General features: G+C 41.5%; 1 protein-coding gene across 1 annotated transcript in view; it reads right to left on the reverse strand.

The window, feature by feature from the left end:
- Positions 1-20,567, reverse strand: part of TTC24 (tetratricopeptide repeat domain 24) — a 31,719-nt gene extending 11,152 nt beyond the window's left edge. Inside the window, exons 1-5 of the mRNA XM_073567133.1 lie at positions 20,462-20,567; positions 16,508-17,273; positions 4,766-4,981; positions 4,100-4,228; positions 3,145-3,266 (exon numbers count right to left, since the gene is read on the reverse strand). Of these exons, the coding sequence (XP_073423234.1) occupies positions 3,145-3,266; positions 4,100-4,228; positions 4,766-4,981; positions 16,508-17,264 (1,224 nt within the window). The 5' untranslated portion in view covers positions 17,265-17,273; positions 20,462-20,567. The remainder of the gene's footprint in view (positions 1-3,144; positions 3,267-4,099; positions 4,229-4,765; positions 4,982-16,507; positions 17,274-20,461) is intronic.
- Positions 20,568-21,719: the final 1,152 nt, after the last annotated feature.

Raw genomic sequence — 21,719 nt, forward strand, 5'->3', positions numbered from 1 at the left:
GTTCATCCTATAACGGTAATCACGGACCATAAAAACCTAGCTTACATTGAGTCAGCTAAATGGTTGACTCCCAGACAGGCTAGATGGTCACTTTTTTTTTCCCGATTCAACTTCTCGATCACTTTTCGACCAGGATCCAAGAATATCAGAGCGGATGCGTTGTCACGCAGTCTAGATCCGGTGTCCCCCCCAGAACCTCCATCCTCCATTCTTCAGCCTGGGGTGGTGGTGGCAGAGGTTTCTAATGTGTTGGAACGGGAGATTCGAGAAGCCCAGGCTCTTGCACCTCCAGCTAAGCCGGTGGATAAACTTTTTGTGCCAGCTCAGTTTCGTCTCAAGGTCCTCCAGGAGTTCCATGACTCAGTTCTGGGTGGACATCCAGGGATCTCAGCGACCCGGAAGGCCATTGCTAGAATATTCTGGTGGTCTTCTTTAGCCTCTGATGTTGGGGAGTATGTGTCTGCGTGTGAGGTTTGCGCCCGTGCGAAAACTCCCCATAACCGGCCGGCCGGGGAATTGGTACCACTGCCAATTCCTGAGAGACCATGGACTCATCTGTCCATGGATTTCATCACCAACCTTCCCCCTTCCAAGGGTAATACCGTGGTTTGGGTCGTAGTGGACAGGTTTAGTAAGCAGGCACATTTTGTACCTTTGGCAGCTCTACCTAATGCGGAAACATTGTCCAGATTGTTTGTGGAGCATGTGGTGCGGTTGCATGGGGTACCCCTGAATGTGGTGTCTGATAGGGGAGTGCAATTTGTGTCCAGATTTTGGAGAGCTTTTTGTAGGAGGTTGGGTATTGGTCTGTCCTTTTCATCCGCCTACCATCCAGAGACTAATGGGCAGACTGAGCGGACCAATCAGTCTCTGGAGCAAATTCTGCGTTGTTTGACCTCAGCCCGACAGGATGATTGGTGTTCTGTGTTACCATTGGCTGAGTTTGCATTTAACAACCGCACTAACCAGTCTACGGGTACATCTCCATTTTTTTGCAATTATGGGTTTCATCCTCATTTTGGAGAATTTTCCCGCTTGAATTCTGGGTGTCCTGGGGCGGATGAGACGATCCAGCGGTTGAGGGAGGTATGGCGGGAGGTCCAGAATAACATTATGAAGGCCCAGGACAAATTTAAATTTTTTGCGGACAAAAAACGATCCGTGGGTCCAGTGCTTCAGGTCGGAGATAAGGTATGGTTATCCACCAAAAATATAAGGCTCAAGGTCCCCTCTGCGAAGCTTGGACCCAAGTTGGAAGGGCTACGGTCCTGAGGAACGCTCGTGGGTTCCTGCTCGATCAGTTCATGCGGATCGGTTGATCCGAGCCTTTCACACCACGTACCCTGAGAGACCTGGGGATCCGGTGGCCCCCCATTGAGAGGAGGGTACTGTCATGATCCAGGACGGGATTTCGCTTTGACCCGTCCTGGTTAGACTATGGGATAATTGGGCTGCCTCTCTCTGGAAGAAGGAGGCTATTTAGTGCTCACTGGACCTGGGTCCGGTGTCAGTTATACTCCTGCCCTCGGCTGAGTTAGTTGACCTTGCGCGTACGTGTGCCTTGTGCCTGATATCTTGCTTGCTTGTTCGGTTGTGATCTGGTTCTGTCCCTGTTACGAGTTCTGCCTGACCCTCTTGTACTGCGCTACCTCTCGTGTATGACTCTCTGCTTGTGACCCGACTTCTCTCTGCTTGTCCCCTTGGTACCACGTCGCCCTCTTGTGTATGACCTTTGGCTTTGTCTGACTACCCGTCTCTTTGTCCCTCCTGTACCTCGTTTGCCCGTACTGCTGTGATCTCTGTTTTGCCTGACTCTGAGTTGTTGTATGGTGTCCTGTCCTATCTGAAAACAGGACGCTAAGCCCCGCCCCCTTGAAGTCACATGACCATAGGTCCCGTGCAGACTATTCAGTTTCAGTGTCCGCAGGTCCTATGCCTCTTCACCTTCCAGCGCTGACTGGACCCTGACACTATTAGCCTGAAGCACGCATGGTCACCTCTGCTGCCCTTCTCCACAGGTATCTTTTAGCACTGCTTCTGTACTCAGGACACGTGCACTGGCTCTATGAGCAAGAGCAGTGCGGTGTCTCTGACAGAGAGCAAGCGAAAGGAAGAGAGCAAGCAGGAGGCGTAGAGCAAGCCAGAAGGCAGAGAGCGAGCGGAAGACTGAGAGCAAGCAGGAGGTTGATTGTAGGCAGGAGACTGAGAGCAAGTGAAAAGAGGAGAGCAAGCAGGAGGCGGAGAGGAAGCCAGACGGCAGAGAGTAAGCGGAAGACTGAGAACAAGTAAGAAGCGGAGAGAAAGCTAGAAGAAAGAGAGCAGGCGGAAGACTGAGCGCAAGCAGGAGGCTGAGAGCCAGCATAAGGAGGAGAGCAAGCAGGAGGCAGAGCGTAAGCATAAGACTGAGAGCAAGCAAGAGGCTGAGAGCAAACAGGAGGCTGAAAGCGATTGGAAACCAGACCGCAAGCTGGAGGCAGTGAGCAGTCAGTAGATAGAGAGCAAGTGGGAGGCAGTAAGCAGGCAGGAGAAAAAGAGCAAGTGGAAGGCAGAGAGCAAGACAAAACAAAGAGTAAATCTGAGGCTGCAGGGCACCTCTACCCTTCTCATTCCCAGTGTCCCTTACATGACAGTGACAAGATATTCTATACTTTGGGAATTACAATGATGGTGGAAAACATCTTTATAATTAAAGACTCAAAGTCTGTAGTGAGCAAGGACCAACATGACAATCTTTATACTCCTTTGACAACCCCGGTGAGGATAGGCGATAAATATATGATCGTGGGGATGTCTGGCAGCAAAGACCCCTATAGATCCAGGTATGTCCGGTGTGAAAGGAGCAGCAGAGCGCACACGTGACCACCACTTCCCTTCTATGGGATGGGCAGACATAGTTGTTCCTTAGAAGTGAATGTAGGGCATGACTGCTTCATTGGGCCAAGGTGTTTATGACTGGTAGGGGTCACAGTGGTTGGACCCCAAGATATATTTAAAAGGAAAATGCCTTTCTCTTAATATGAAATTTCCCTTCCAAGCTATTGTCTTAGAGGGGTATGAGCACAACTTGGACATACAATCAGTCATTTCCTCCATTTAAGAGTTGTGGTTACTGATCTGCAGCTCTGGGTCTGCAGGAGAACTGACCTTGGCTTTAGAGAGTAAGGCCAGCGCCTGCTTGTAATACAGAACGGCCTTCTCCGCATCCCCCAGACGGAATCTGGCAGCTCCGAGTCCTTCACATGCCTGCCACTGGCCATGGACATCATCTAGCGGACAAGAAGGACATGGCGGATATCAGAGGAATATTCCGTGGAAATGTCTACAGCACTGTGGTTCTCGATGTTATATGGGGGTACTGTGAATGTCACTGTTATGGGGGCTCTGTGTTTGTCTCTATTATGGGGGCACTGTGCATGTCGCTGTTATGGGGCACTGTGTATCTTGCTGTTATGGGGGCACTGTGTATGTCGCTGTTATGGGGGCGCTGTGTATGTCGCTGTTATGGGGGGCGCTGTGCATGTCGCTGTTATAGGGGGCGCTGTGCATGTCGCTGTTATGGGGCGCTGTGTATGTCGCTGTTATGGGGGGCGCTGTGTATGTCGCTGTTATGGGGGCACTGTGTATGTCGCTGTTATGGGGGGCGCTGTGCATGTCGCTGTTATGGGGGGGCGCTGTGCATGTCGCTGTTATGGGGGCGCTGTGTATGTCGCTGTTATGGGGGGGCGCTGTGCATGTCGCTGTTATAGGGGGCGCTGTGCATGTCGCTGTTATAGGGGGCGCTGTGCATGTCGCTGTTATGGGGGGCGCTGTGTATGTCGCTGTTATGGGGCACTGTGTATGACGCTGTTATGGGGCACTGTGTATGTCGCTGTTATGGGGGCACTGTGTATGACGCTGTTATGGGGACACTGTGTATGACGCTGTTATGGGGCGCTGTGTATGTCGCTGTTATGGGGGGCGCTGTGTATGTCGCTGTTATGGGGGGTGCTGTGTATGTCGCTGTTATGTGGGCGCTGTGTATGTCGTTGTTATGGGGCTGTCACTATGACTTCTCTCCCGCCTGCCCCGGTCGGCGGTGTTCAGCAGACATGCTTCATACCTGAATCTCTGAATGCCTGCAGTGAGTGCAGATAATACTCCCCGGCCGCCTCGTGGTCGTTCACTTGACTAAGAGCATAGGCCAAGTTTCCAAAACACTGGCCCTGCGCCCGGCGGTTACCAAGCAAGCCTGCAACACACAAGAGGAGGAGACACAGCACTCACCCACTGTCACCAGGTAACTAAGGGTATGTGCACACGGTGCAGATCCTGCTGCGTTGTACAGTACCTTTATTTCCTATGGAAATTAAAAAACGCAGTGCACATGCTGCGGATTTTTCCGCGCGGTTTTGCTGCGGTTTACAATCCGCAGCATGTCTATTGTTTGGTGCAGAAACGCTGCAGTTTTACACCTCATCCATTATGAGGTGTAAAACCGCAGGCAAAACCGCAGATAAGTCCTGCGGATTTACCTGTGGTTTTCTCTCCAAAATCCGCACACCAAAAAAACTACGTGTGCATATAGCTTTATAGTGTATACACTATATACCCTGCAGGGTGTGACTGCGACCACAATCTGCCATTTCCTCCATACACTGGTCATACTTCGCCCTCTGGTGGTCAGGTCACATCATTACAGCCCTGAATATAATCCCAATATACTGTGCAATAGTCACACTGTCCCACCCAATAAGTGACCGCCCCACACACGAAGAATCAGCCATACTGTGTAACGCTGCCGCCTTCCTGTGGTGCTCCAGCCCCTCGTCATACTGCTCCAGCGTGTTGTACGCAGCCCCCAGATTCTGCAGGACCACCGCCTCCTTGTGTCTCTCTGCAGCATCTTCCTGGCACAGCGGCAGTGCCATCTGGAAACAGTCTACCGCCAGGGTGAAAACCTTCAGCTGGGCATAACTCAGGCCAATATCATTGTAAAGCTTCGCTGTGGGGCAACAAGAGGGGATGGGATCAGGATATACAATGTGTATGATATTTAGCTATATACAGGAGACTCCCAGGTTATACCAGCTATATATATACACAGCGTCGGACTGGAACACCTTGGGCCCACCAGAGAAAATCATTCTTGGGGCCCACTATGTAGCTGCATAGAGTTAAATACCAGACCACCAATTGTGCGGTAAAACACACTAATATCCGGGTATAATATAAGGTTGTACATGTCTTAATTATGTAGCAGGAGTTGGGGTAGCCCCCTCATAGAATATAATGTAGACCCCTCATAGAATATAATGCAGCCATCTCATAGAATATAATGCAGCCATCTCATAGAATATAATACAGCCATCTCATAGAATATAATACTGCCCCTCTCATAGGTTATAATACACCCCCTCATAGGGTATAATGCACCCCCTCATAGGGTATAATGCACCCCCTCATAGGGTATAATACTGCCCCCCTCATAGGGTATAATACTGCCCCCCTCATAGGGAATAATGCACCCCCTCATAGGGAATAATGCACCCCCTCATAGGGTATAATGCACCCCCTCATAGGGTATAATGCTGCCTCCCTCATAGGGAATAATGCACCCCCTCATAGGGTATAATGCTGCCCCCTCATAGGGTATAATACTGCCCCCCTCATAGGGTATAATACTGCCCCCCTCATAGGGAATAATGCACCCCGTCATAGGGAATAATGCTGCCCTCCTTGTAGGGTATAATGCTGCCTCCTCATAGGGTATAATACTGCCCCCCTCATAGGGAATAATGCTGCCTCCTCATAGGGTATAATGCTGCCCCCTCATAGGGTATAATACTGCCCCCCTCATAGGGAATAATGCTGCCCTCCTCATAGGGAATAATGCACCCCCTCATAGGGTATAATACTGCCCCCCTCATAGGGTATAATGCTGCCTCCTCATAGGGTATAATACTGCCCCCCTCATAGGGAATAATGCTGCCCTCCTCATAGGGTATAATGCTGCCTCCTCATAGGGTATAATACTGCCCCCCTCATAGGGTATAATACTGCCCCCCTCATAGGGTATAATGCTGCCTCCTCATAGGGTATAATGCTGCCTCCTCATAGGGTATAATGCTGCCTCCTCATAGGATATAATGCTGCCCCCCTAATAGGGAATAATGCACCCCCTCATAGGGTATAATGCTATATAGATATATAGATATAGAGTTAGATAGATATAGATAGAAAGATAGATGTAGAAATAGATAGATATAGAGATAGATAGTAGATAATGGATAGAAAGTAGATAATGGATAGATATAGATAGAAAGATTCATATAGATAGATAGAGATAGATAGAGATAGATATAAAGATAGATATAGAAAGAAATATAGATAGATAGATAGATAGGTAGATAGATATAGAGATAGATAGAAAATAGATAATGGATAGATAGATAGATAGATATAGAGATACATAGCTATAGCTAGAAAGATATAGAGAGATAGATAATAGATAGAGATAGATAATAGAGATATACAGATATAATAATAATAATAATAATAATAATATAGACATATATAGATAGATATAGAGATAAATATATATAGATAGATGTCTATAAATAAAAATAGATAGAGATATATATATAGAGATAGATATAGAGATAATAGATAGAGATAGATAGATAGATATAGAGACAGATAGATATAGAAAGATAGATATAGAGATAGATATAGAGATAATAGCTAGATATAGAGATATGTATAGAGATAGACAGATATAGAGTTAGAAAGATAGATAGATAGATATAGAGAGATATAGAGATAGATAGAGATAGCTAGATAGATGGATAGATAGATATAGATAATAGAGATAATAGATAGATGTAATAGATAGATATAGAGATAGATGGATAGATCAATAGATAGATAAAGAGAGAGAGATAGAGATAGATAGATAATGAGATATAGAGATAGATATAGAGATATAGTGTTAGATAGAAAGATAGATATAGAGATAGATAGATATAGAGATAGATATGGATATAGCGATAACAGATAGATATAGAGATAGATAGATAGATAGATAGATAGATATAGAGATAATATATAGATAGATAGATATAGAGATAATATATAGATAGCTATAGAGAGAGAGATATATAGAGATAGATATAGAGAGAAACAGATATAGATATAGAGATAGATATAGAGATAGATAGATATAGAGATAATAGATAGATATAGAGATAGATAGATATAGATATAAAGATAGATAGAGATAGAGAGAGCGGTAGATAGAGAGAGAGATAGATATAGAGAGAGATAGATACAGAGATCGATAAATAGATAGAGAGATAGATATAGATATAGAGATAGAAAGATAGATATAGAGATAGATAGATATACAGAGAGATAGATATAGATATATAGATAGATAGCTATAGAGATATAGAGATAGATATAGAGAGAAATAGATATAGAGATAGATATAGAGATAGAGATAGATATAGATATAAAGATAGATATAGAGATAGATATAGAGCGATAGATAGCGAGAGATATAGATATAGAGATAGATAGATACAGAGAAAAGATATAGAGATAGATAACGGATAGATAGATAGATAGGTAGGTATAGAGATAGATAGATATAGATATTAGATAGAGATATATATATAGATAAAGATAGATAGATATAGATGGTAGCTAGATAGATAATAAATATAGAGATAATAGATATAGAGATAGATAGAGTAAGATAGATAGATATAGAGATAGATATAGAAAGATATAGAGATAGATAGATAGATATAGAGATAGATGTAGAGATAGAAAGATAGATATAAAGATAGAGATAGATATAGAAATAGATATAGATAATAGATAGAGATAGATATAGAGATAGATAGATAGATAGATATAGATAATAGATAGAGATAGAAAGATAGATAGATATAGATAATAGATATAGATAATAGATAGATATAGATAGAGATAGAAAGATAGATAGAGAGATATATAGAGATAGATAGATAGAGACAGATAGAGAGAGCGAGAGAGATATAAAAAAAAACAAAAAAACACAATACTCACCTCTCCTCCTCGCTCCCACGCTGATCCCGGCTTCAGTGTCAGGAGCTGCCCCCTCTGCCAGACACACAGCGGGTGCGCGATGTAGTGACGTCATCGCGCACTGGCTGTGAGCCAGGAGCAGAGAGGACTGAGGGCGGCGCCGGCCCTGATGCAGAGCGGCTTACTGGGCTGGGGGCGGGGCCTCTGGGGGTGGAGTCCTGAAATGATATTCACTGCTTCGCAGTGAATATTCATTTCTCTTTAGCAGCGGGGACAGGGGCTCCTGCCTCCTGACACCCGCTGCTGCTCCGCTGGCAGGGGCCCCCATAGCAGCTGCATGGTGTGCGACACACCACTGGCTGGGGGCCCCTGGAGCAGCGGGGGCCCTAGGCAACTGCTGGCCCTGTATGCCAGCAGGTGCCAGGGCCCACCAGATGCCAGGGCCCACCGGAGAATCCTCCGGTTCTCCGGTGGGCCAGTCCGACGCTGTATATACAATATATCCAGGAGACACCCAGGTATAAACCAGCTGTACATATATAATTATATACAGGAGATGCCCAGGTGATACCAGCTGTACATATATACTGTAATTATATACAGGAGATGCCCAGGTTATACCAGCTGTACATATATACTGTAATTATATACAGGAGATGCCCAGGTTATACCAGCTGTACATATATAATTATATACAGGAGGTGCCGAGGCATGTTATACCAGCTGTACATATATACTGTAATTATATACAGGAGATGCCCAGGTTATACCAGCTGTACATATATACTGTAATTATATACAGGAGATGCCCAGGTTATACCAGCTGTACATATATAATTATATACAGGAGATGCCCAGGTTATACCAGCTGTACATATATAATTATATACAGGAGATGCCCAGGTTATACCAGCTGTACATATATAATTATATACAGGAGGTGCCCAGGTTATACCAGCTGTACATATATAATTATACACAGGAGATGCCCAGGTTATACCAGCTGTACATATATAATTATATACAGGAGATGCCCAGGTTATACCAGCTGTACATATATAATTATATACAGGAGATGCTCAGGTTACACCAGCTGTACATATATAATTATATACAGGAGATACCCAGGTTATACCAGCTGTACATATATAATTATATACATGAGATGCCCAGGTTATACCAGCTGTACATATATAATTATATACAGGAGATACCCAGGTTATACCAGCTGTACATATATAATTATATACAGGAGATGCCCAGGTTATACCAGCTGTACATATATAATTATATACAGGAGATGCCCAGGTTATACCAGCTGTACATATATAATTATATACAGGAGATGCCCAGGTTATACCAGCAGTACATACATAATTATATACAGGAGATGCCCAGGTTATACCAGCTGTACACATATAATTATATACAGGAGATGCCCAGGTTATACCAGCTGTACATATATAATTATATACAGGAGATGCCCAGGTTATACCAGCTGTACATATATAATTATATACAGGAGATGCTCAGGTTATACCAGCTGCACATATATAATTATATACAGGAGATGCCCACGTTATACCAGCTGTACATATATACTGTAATTATATACAGGAGATGCCCAGGTTATACCAGCTGTACATATATAATTATATACAGGAGATGCCCAGGTTATACCAGCTGTACATATATAATTATATACAGGAGATGCCCAGGTTATACCAGCTGTACATATATAATTATATACAGGAGATGCCCAGGTTATACCAGCTGTACATATATAATTATATACAGAAGATGCCCAGGTTGTACCAGCTGTACATATATAATTATATACAGGAGATGCCCAGGTTATACCAGCTGTACATCTATAATTATATACAGGAGATGCCCAGGTTATACCAGCTGTACATATATAATTATATACAGAAGATGCCCAGGTTGTACCAGCTGTACATATATAATTATATACAGGAGATGCTCAGGTTATACCAGCTGCACATATATAATTATATACAGGAGATGCCCACGTTATACCAGCTGCACATATATAATTATATACAGGAGATGCCCAGATTATACCAGCTGTACAGATATAATTATATACAGGAGATTCCCAGGTTATACCAGCTGTACAGGTTATACCAGCTGTACATATATAATTATATACAGGAGGTGCCCAGGCAGGTTATACCAGCTGTACATATATAATTATATACAGGAGATGCCCAGATTATACCAGCTGTACAGATATAATTATATACAGGAGATTCCCAGGTTATACCAGCTGTACAGGTTATACCAGCTGTACATATATAATTATATACAGGAGGTGCCCAGGCAGGTTATACCAGCTGTACATATATAATTATATACAGGAGATGCCGAGGCATGTTATACCAGCTGTACATATATACTGTAATTATATACAGGAGATGCCCAGGTTATACCAGCTGTACATATATAATTATATACAGGAGATGCCCAGGTTATACCAGCTGTACATATATAATTATATACAGGAGATGCCGAGGCATGTTATACCAGCTGTACATATATACTGTAATTATATACAGGAGATGCCCAGGTTATACCAGCTGTACATATATAATTATATACAGGAGATGCCCAGGTTATACCAGCTGTACATATATAATTATATACAGAAGATGCCCAGGTTGTACCAGCTGTACATATATAATTATATACAGGAGATGCTCAGGTTATACCAGCTGCACATATATAATTATATAAAGGAGATGCCCACGTTATACCAGCTGCACATATATAATTATATACAGGATATACCCAGGTTATACCAGCTGTCCATATATAATTATATACAGGAGATACCCAGGTTATACCAGCTGTACATATAAAATTATATACAGAAGATGCCCACGTTACACCAACTGTACATATATAATTATATACATAAGATGCCCAGGTTATACCAGCTGTACATATATAATTATATACAGGAGATGCCCAGGTTATACCAACTGTACATATATAATTATATACATGAGATGCCCAGGTTATGCCAGCTGTACATATATAATTATATACAGGAGGTGCCCAGGCAGGTTATACCAGCTGTACATATATAATTATATACAGGAGGTGCCCAGGCAGGTTATACCAGCTGTACATATATAATTATATACAGGAGATGCCGAGGCATGTTATACCAGCTGTACATATATACTGTAATTATATACAGGAGATGCCCAGGTTATACCAGCTGTACATATATAATTATATACAGGAGATGCCCAGGTTATACCAGCTGTACATATATAATTATATACAGGAGATGCCCAGGTTATACCAGCTGTACATATATAATTATATACAGGAGATGCCCAGGTTATACCAGCTGTACATATATAATTATATACAGAAGATGCCCAGGTTGTACCAGCTGTACATATATAATTATATACAGGAGATGCTCAGGTTATACCAGCTGCACATATATAATTATATACAGGGGATGCCCACGTTATACCAGCTGCACATATATAATTATATACAGGAGATGCCCAGATTATACCAGCTGTACAGATATAATTATATACAGGAGATGCCCAGGTTATACCAGCTGTACAGGTTATACCAGCTGTACATATATAATTATATACAGGAGGTGCCCAGGCAGGTTATACCAGCTGTACATATATAATTATATACAGGAGATGCCGAGGCATGTTATACCAGCTGTACATATATACTGTAATTATATACAGGAGATGCCCAGGTTATACCAGCTGTACATATATAATTATATACAGGAGATGCCCAGGTTATACCAGCTGTACATATATAATTATATACAGAAGATGCCCAGGTTGTACCAGCTGTACATATATAATTATATACAGGAGATGCTCAGGTTATACCAGCTGCACATATATAATTATATACAGGAGATGCCCACGTTATACCAGCTGCACATATATAATTATATACAGGATATACCCAGGTTATACCAGCTGTCCATATATAATTATATACAGGAGATACCCAGGTTATACCAGCTGTACATATATAATTATATACAGAAGATGCACACGTTACACCAACTGTACATATATAATTATATACATAAGATGCCCAGGTTATACCAGCTGTACATATATAATTATATACAGGAGATGCCCAGGTTATACCAACTGTACATATATAATTATATACATGAGATGCCCAGGTTATGCCAGCTGTACATATATAATTATATACAGGAGGTGCCCAGGCAGGTTATACCAGCTGTACATATATAATTATATACAGGAGGTGCCCAGGCAGGTTATACCAGCTGTACATATATAATTATATACAGGAGATGCCGAGGCATGTTATACCAGCTGTACATATATACTGTAATTATATACAGGAGATGCCCAGGTTATACCAGCTGTACATATATAATTATATACAGGAGATGCCCAGGTTATACCAGCTGTACATATATAATTATATACAGGAGATGCCCAGGTTATACCAGCTGTACATATATAATTATATACAGGAGATGCCCAGGTTATACCAGCTGTACATATATAATTATATACAGAAGATGCCCAGGTTGTACCAGCTGTACATATATAATTATATACAGGAGATGCTCAGGTTATACCAGCTGCACATATATAATTATATACAGGAGATGCCCACGTTATACCAGCTGCACATATATAATTATATACAGGAGATGCCCAGATTATACCAGCTGTACAGATATAATTATATACAGGAGATGCCCAGGTTATACCAGCTGTACAGGTTATACCAGCTGTACATATATAATTATATACAGGAGGTGCCCAGGCAGGTTATACCAGCTGTACATATATAATTATATACAAGAGATGCCGAGGCATGTTATACCAGCTGTACATATATACTGTAATTATATACAGGAGATGCCCAGGTTATACCAGCTGTACATATATAATTATATACAGGAGATGCCCAGGTTATACCAGCTGTACATATATAATTATATACAGGAGATGCCGAGGCATGTTATACCAGCTGTACATATATACTGTAATTATATACAGGAGATGCCCAGGTTATACCAGCTGTACATATATAATTATATACAGGAGATGCCCAGGTTATACCAGCTGTACATATATAATTATATACAGGAGATGCCCAGGTTATACCAGCTGTACATATATAATTATATACAGAAGATGCCCAGGTTGTACCAGCTGTACATATATAATTATATACAGGAGATGCTCAGGTTATACCAGCTGCACATATATAATTATATACAGGATATACCCAGGTTATACCAGCTGTCCATATATAATTATATACAGGAGATACCCAGGTTATACCAGCTGTACATATATAATTATATACAGAAGATGCCCACGTTATACCAGCTGTACATATATAATTATATACAGGATATACCCAGGTTATACCAGCTGTACATATATAATTATATACAGGAGATGCCCACGTTATACCAGCTGCACATATATAATTATATACAGGATATACCCAGGTTATACCAGCTGTTCATATATAATTATATACAGGAGATGCCCAGGTTATACCAGCTGTACATATATAATTATATACAGGTGGTGCCCAGGCAGGTTATACCAGTTGTACATATATAATTATATACATGAGATGCCCAGGTTATACCAGCTGTACATATATAATTATATACATGAGATGCCCAGGTTATACCAGCTGTACATATATAATTATATACAGGTGATACCCAGGTTATACCAGCTGTACATATATAATTATATACATGAGATGCCCAGGTTATACCAGCTGTACATATATAATTATATACATATGATGCCCAGGTTATACCAGCTGTACATATATAATTATATACAGGAGGTGCCCAGGCAGGTTATACCAGCTGTACATATATAATTATATACATGAGATGCCCAGGTTATACCAGCTGTACATATATAATTATATACAGGAGATGCCCAGGTTATACCAGCAGTACATATATAATTATATACATGAGATGCCCAGGTTACACCAACTGTACATATATAATTATATACATAAGATGCCCAGGTTATACCAGCTGTCCATATATAATTATATACAGGAGATGCCCAGGTTATACCAGCTGTACATATATAATTATATACAGGTGGTGCCCAGGCAGGTTATACCAGCTGTACATATATAATTATATACATGAGATGCCCAGGTTATACCAGCTGTACATATATAATTATATACATGAGATGCCCAGGTTATACCAGCTGTACATATATAATTATATACAGGTGATACCCAGGTTATACCAGCTGTACATATATAATTATATACATGAGATGCCCAGGTTATACCAGCTGTACATATATAATTATATACATAAGATGCCCAGGTTATACCAGCTGTACATATATAATTATATACAGGAGGTGCCCAGGCAGGTTATACCAGCTGTACATATATAATTATATACATGAGATGCCCAGGTTATACCAGCTGTACATATATAATTATATACATGAGATGCCCAGGTTATACCAGCAGTACATATATAATTATATACATGAGATGCCCAGGTTATACCAGCTGTACATATATAATTATATACATGAGATGCCCAGGTTACACCAACTGTACATATATAATTATATACATAAGATGCCCAGGTTATACCAGCTGTACATATATAATTATATACAGGAGATGCCCAGGTTATACCAACTGTACATATATAATTATATACATGAGATACCCAGGTTATGCCAGCTGTACATATATAATTATATACAGGAGGTGCCCAGGCAGGTTATACCAGCTGTACATATATAATTATATACAGGAGGTGCCCAGGCAGGTTACACCAGCTGTACATATATAATTATATACATGAGATGCCCAGGTTATACCAGCTGTACATATATAATTATATACAGGAGGTGCCCAGGTTACACCAGCTGTACATATATAATTATATACAGCAGATACCCAGGTTACACCAGCTGTACATATATAATTATATACAGGAGATGCCCAGGTTATACCAGCTGTACATATATAATTATATACATGAGATGCCCAGGTTACACCAGCTGTACATATATAATTATATACAGGAGGTACCCAGGTTATACTGACTGTACATACCTAGGTTTTATCAGCTGTAAATATATAATTATATACAGGTGAGGCCGGTTTCACATTAGCGCTTTTTCAGCGCACGCACGGCCGGGGGTAGCTCCGCCCCCGAGCCGGCTCTCTGCCCGGCGTGCCCGCCCCTTGCTTGTAGCGCCGCCTACTAGCGGACAGCGGCGCCTGCGATCGGCGCACCCTATCTTTAGCATAGGGTGCGCAGATCGTGCGCAGGCCGTGCGCTAGTTGCGCTTTGACCTGCGCTGCGCACTTTTGACGGTGCGCCGTGCGCGCCAAAATCCGAAAAGTTTGATTTTGGCGCGCACGGCGCACCGTCAAAAGTGCGCAGCACAGGTCAAAGCGCAACTAGCGCACGGCCTGCGCACGATCTGCGCACCCTATGCTAAAGATAGGGTGCGCCGATCGCAGGCGCCGCTGTCCGCTAGTAGGCGGCGCTACAAGCAAGGGGCGGGCACGCCGGGCAGAGAGCCGGCTCGGGGGCGGAGCTACCCCCGGCCGTGCGCGCGCTGAAAAAGCGCTAATGTGAAACCGGCCTGATACCCAGGTTATACCAACTGTACATATATACTTATATACAGGAGCTAGAAATATATAATTATATACAGGTGATACCCAGGTTATACCAGCTGTACATATATAATTATATACAGGAGATACCCAGGTTATACCAGCTGTACATACTGTACATAATTATATACAGAAGGTACCCAGGTTATACCGACTGTGCATATATATTTATACTGGAGAGACCCACGTTATAACAGCTGTAATATATAATTATACAGGAAATGCCAAGGTGATACCAGCTGTACATGTATAATTATATACAGGAGATACCCAGGTTATACCAGCTGTACATATATAATTATATACAGGAGATGCCCAGGTTATACCAGCTGTACATATATAATTATATACAGGAGATGCCCAGGTTATACCAGCTGTACATATATAATTAATTATATACAGGAGATGCCCAGGTTATACCAGCTGTACATATATAATTATATACAGGAGATCCCCAGGTTATACCAGCTGTGCATATATAATTATATACAGAAGATACCCAGGTTATACCAGCTATGCATATATAATTATATACAAAAAATGCCTAGGTTATTCCAGCTGTACATATATAATTATATACAGAAGATGTCCAGGTCATACCAGCTGTGCATATATAATTATATACAAAAATGCACAGGTTATACCAGTATGGTCCATATTATTACATAGAAGATGCTTAGGTTATACCAGCTCGCCACCATGACACTGTATTCTCTACCACATATACTAATCCTACCTAGCAGGTCTTTCCTCGTTAGCTGCTCGCACACCATACGGGCCTCGTTAAGGATCTGTAGGACGTGTCCCGAGTCGTAGCAGTGACTCTGCAGCATGTAGTTGGCGGCCTCATTGAGCGCTACGGCGGCCATATCCAGATTCTGGGCTTCCATGTAGAAGTCTGCAGCTTCTTGGAAGCACTGAGCAGCCCGGGCCTTGTCCTTCATGCTCAGGTAGCAGTAGCCCATCTTCATGTGGGCGTCCGCCTTGTGGCCTCGCTGTGAGGGCTTGTACAGGAGCACCGCTTTCCTAAAATGTTCAAGTGCCCTGGGGAAGTCTTGTAAAGATTCGTAGGCCAAGCCAAGGTTGAAGTAGAGGTCTCCACTGGGTTCTTCTTCTCCATCCCTTGGTTGGGACTTTAGGAGGAACTCCAGCCCCTTCTCTGGTTTCCCAGTCTCTACATACACGGCCCCTAGGTTAAAGGCACAGGCCCGCTGGACGGCCTTCTGTTTGGTGCTGATAGACAGTAGGAAAGCCTTCTTGAAATGGGACATGGCCACCGAGAGGTCCCCGGCCGTCAGCGCCTTGTGTCCAGTCTTGGTCAAACCTTCAATCTCAGCCTTAGAATTGGAGGAGCCCTCATCTTTCCGCCCACCTTCCTCTCCAGACAGTTTCATCTCCTTATTTACCTTCTTCTTCTTGATGGGTCGAGGCTGAGGTGGCAGCCCAGAGTCATCAGGGCTTGGTGGCTCGGTCTGCAAGTCCTCAGAAGCCATGACTAATATCTGAAACATATAGCCCCATAACATTAGTATATGGTACCACCATAAAATTGGCCAAATAATAGTCCTATACAGTGTCAAAAATACATTTAATAAATATTATTGCCATATAGTGCTAAATATAATGCCTAATAACATTACTATATGGCACCAAAGTAAAAGTGGCCAAATAATAGAGCTACACAGTGCCCAAAATACATTTAATAAATATTACTGCCATCTAGTGCTGAATATAAAACTTCCATAATATTAGTATAGCTTACCAACATAAAATGTCCAAATAAAAGTGCTATACAGTGCCCAAACGAAATTCAATAAATATTACCACCACATAGTGCTGAATAAAAAGCTTAATAACAATATTATTTGGTACCAACATAAAAATGTTCAAATAATAGTGCAATACAGTGCCCAAAATGCATTTGCTAAATATTATCACCATATAGTCTTAAATATATAGCTCCATAACATTTGTATATTGTTCCACCATATAGTGCTCAGTGGAAAACCCGTCATAACATTGGTACAGTTGTGGCCAAAAGTATTGACACCCCTGCAATTCTGTCAGATAATATTCAGTTTCTTCCTGAAAATGATTGCAAACACAAATTCTTTGGTATTATTATCTTCATTTAATTTGTCTTAAATGAAAAAAACACAAAAGAGAATGAAGCAAAAGGCAAAACATTGATCATTTCACACAAAACTCCAAAAATGGGCCAGACAAAAGTATTGGCACCCTCAGCCTAATACTTGGTTGCACAACCTTTAGTCAAAATAACTGCGACCAACCGCTTCCGGTAACCATCAATGAGTTTCTTACAATGCTCTGCTGGAATTTTAGACCATTCTTCTTTGGCAAACTGCTCCAGGTCCCTGATATTTGAAAGGTGCCTTCTCCATACTGCCATTTTTAGATTTCTCCACAGGTGTTCTATGGGATTCAGGTCTGAACTCATTGCTGGTCACCTTAGAAATCTCCAGTGCTTTCTCTCAAACCATTTTCTAGTGCTTTTTGAAGTGTGTTTTGGGTCATTGTCCTGCTGGAAGACCCATGACCTCTGAGGGAGACCCAGCTTTCTCACGCTGGGCCCTACATTATGCTGCAAAATTTGTTGGTAGTCTTCAGACTTCATAATGCCATGCACACGGTCAAGCAGTCCAGTGCCAGAGGCAGCAAAGCAACCCCAAAACATCAGGGAACCTCCGCCATGTTTGACTGTAGGGACCGTGTTCTTTTCTTTGAATGCCTCTTTTTTTTCTCCTGTAAACTCTATGTTGATGCCTTTGCCCAAAAAGCTCTACTTTTGTCTCATCTGACCAGAGAACATTCTTCCAAAACGTTTTAGGCTTTTTCAGGTAAGTTTTGGCAAACTCCAGAATGGCTTTTTTATGTCTCGGGGTAAGAAATGGAGTCTTCCTGGGTCTCCTACCATACAGTCCCTTTTCGTTCAGACGCCGATGGATAGTACAGGTTGACACTGTTGTACCCACGGACTGCAGGCCAGCTTGAACTTGTTTGGATGTTAGTCGAGGTTCTTTATCCCATTTTGAGTTGAAATCTCTTGTCAATTTTTCTTTCCCGTCCACATCTAGGGAGGTTGGCCACAGTGCCATGGGCTTTAAATTTCTTGATGACACTGCGCACGGTAGACACAGGAACATTCAGGTCTTTGGAGATGGACTTGTAGCCTTGAGATTGCTCATGCTTCCTCACAATTTGGTTTCTCAAGTCCCCAGACAGTTCTTTGGTCTTCTTTCTTTTCTCCATGCTCAATGTGGTACACACAAGGACACAGGACAGAGGTTGAGTCAACTTTAATCCATGTCAACTGGCTGCAAGTGTGATTTAGTTATTGCCAACAACTGTTAGGTGCCACAGGTAAGTTACAGGTGCTGTTAATTACACAAATTAGAGAAGCATCACATGATTTTTCGAACAGTGCCAATACTTTTGTCCACCCTCTTTTTTTTATGTTTGGTGTGGAATTATATCCAATTTGGCTTTAGGACAATTCTTTTTGTGTTTTTTCATTTATGACAAATTAAATGAAGATAATAATACCAAAGAATTTGTGTTTGCAATCATTTTCAGGAAGAAACTGAGTATTATCTGACAGAATTGCAGGGGTGTCAATACTTTTGGCCACAACTGTATATGATACCAACATAAAAAATGTACTAATAATTTACCCTGTTGAAGACTTCCACCATATAGTAGCAAATAAAAATACAACAAAGATCACATAAAATCCAAGGAAACAATGCCATTGTGGACATAATAGTGTCCCAATATTAGTGCCGTAATAATTTTACAATGCAGGGCCAATTAACTTACCGTTGTAACTCTGCCATTCAGAGCACAAATATAAAAGGGCCTAATAAGAAAACCAAACAAGCCACCTTGCCATATATACAGTACACAGTGCCCAATTAGAACATCATAATATCGTCATACAGCGCCCAATTAAAATAGCACCAAAAGAATAATACTGTGCCAAATTATAACAGGACTTAAAAATACTACCGCCATACAGTGCCCAATTGTGGTAGCTCCAAAGGAATGATACAGCTATAGATCACAATTATAATAGCACTGAAAAATTGAAATTGCCATATAGTGCCTAATAGAAAAAAGCACTAAAAGGATAATACTGCCATGCAGTGTCTCATTATTATAGCAGCTAAAAAAATGCTACTGCTATTCAGTGCCTAATTGTGATAGCTCCAAAACATTAATACTGCCATGTAATACCCAATTATAATATCATCCACAGAATAAAAGTGTCATATAGTGCCCAATTAAAACAGCATTGAAAGAATTATACCGCCATACAATGCATAATTATATTATAGTACCATACAATGCCCAATTAAAACAGCACCAACAGAATACTGATATACAGAGCCCAATTAGAATAGCACCTAAAAATATTACTGCCATTTAGTGCCCAATTGTGATAGCTCCGAAACAATAATACTGCCATACAGTGCCCAATTATAATCACACCCAAACACAGTTCCCATATTTTGCCCAAGCTGGTGCCAAGAAATGCCACTGGGTGACAGTGGGCAACATGTCATAGAAGGAAGAAATGGAGACCCCAAAATTGCGGAGTCCCACCTCGGATGCACCCATATAGCAGGTGGCTTGGTGAGGCAGCATTATCAAGGGTCTGGGCACCACATACCAGTGTCCTGGCAGGAACTGCAGCCGTGGTCCCCGCCTCGCAAACTCCTGGCCTCTATGGCTGAGCCCTATTGAGTTTCCTGGAGGAGATCATTTTGCTTTGTCTCTGCTTCCCATGGTAACCGGGATCAACAATGGCGGAGTCGCTCTCCTCCTCCTCCTGATGCCAGTCATCCACCAGCCTGGGAGATACCCCTTTAACTCTTTCTTTTCTACACATTCTTGAATTTTCTAAAATGAGAAAAATATAATCAATAAACTTTAAAAAAAATAATTAAAATAAATAAAATAAATATGTAAGTACAATAAATAAAAAACAAATGAAAAAATAACAAAAAATTAATAAATTAAAAAAATAGAAAATAAACAACCAAAAAACTTAGTTAAGATAAATATGTAAATACAATAAACTAAATAAATTAGTAAAAATAAACATAAATAAATAAAAATAATGAAACAATAGAAATAAAATAAAGATATATGTAAAACAGTTGAATACTTGTCGCCACAGGGGACTGTAACTTGCCATGTCCCTTGCCCAGAGTGTCAGATGCATCTGTTATACCCTTGCTATGGTTTTAATACTTGCATTGGTGTGTGTCAGTCCACACTGCACATCTGGCATTCTATTCCTGCTTCAGGACCCTCAGGGTTAAAATATGAGGAGAATATGCCTGCTTTTCTGGATATAAGACCCCTTGAGAAGCCCCCTAAAATGACATAAAATTAAGGCTGGTTTTCCACAGATCCTGCACAGCTTAAAAGCCAATGTTCATATCCAACGGCTCTATACATGCATTTGTTGCATCCTGGTCAGTCTCCACTGCTAGTACTTTATTCATGAAACTGGTGGCTCAGGATGAATAATGCAAGTGGTGAGCGTACATGACTAGGCAGTGCAGCTAGTGAGCATACATGACTAGGTAATGTAGCTAGTGAGCGTACATGACTAGGCAGTGCAGCTAGTGAGCGTACATGACTAGGTAATGTAGCTAGTGAGCGCACATGACTAGGTAAAGCAGTTAGCGAGCGTACATGACTAGGTAATGTAACTGGTGAGCGTACATGACAAGGCAATGCAGCTAGTGAGCGTACATGACTAGGTAATGTAGCTAGTGAGCATACATGACTATGTAATGGAGCTAGTGAATGTACATGACTAATGAATGCAGCTAGTGAGCGTACATGACTTAGCAGTGCAGCTAGTGAGCGTACAAGACTAGGTAATGTAGCTAGTGAGCGTACATGACTAGGTAATG

This window comes from Dendrobates tinctorius, unplaced genomic scaffold, assembly GCF_039654945.1.
Source record: "Dendrobates tinctorius isolate UK_male_01 unplaced genomic scaffold, ASM3965494v1 ptg000019l, whole genome shotgun sequence".
NCBI classification, from domain to species: domain Eukaryota; kingdom Metazoa; phylum Chordata; class Amphibia; order Anura; family Dendrobatidae; genus Dendrobates; species Dendrobates tinctorius.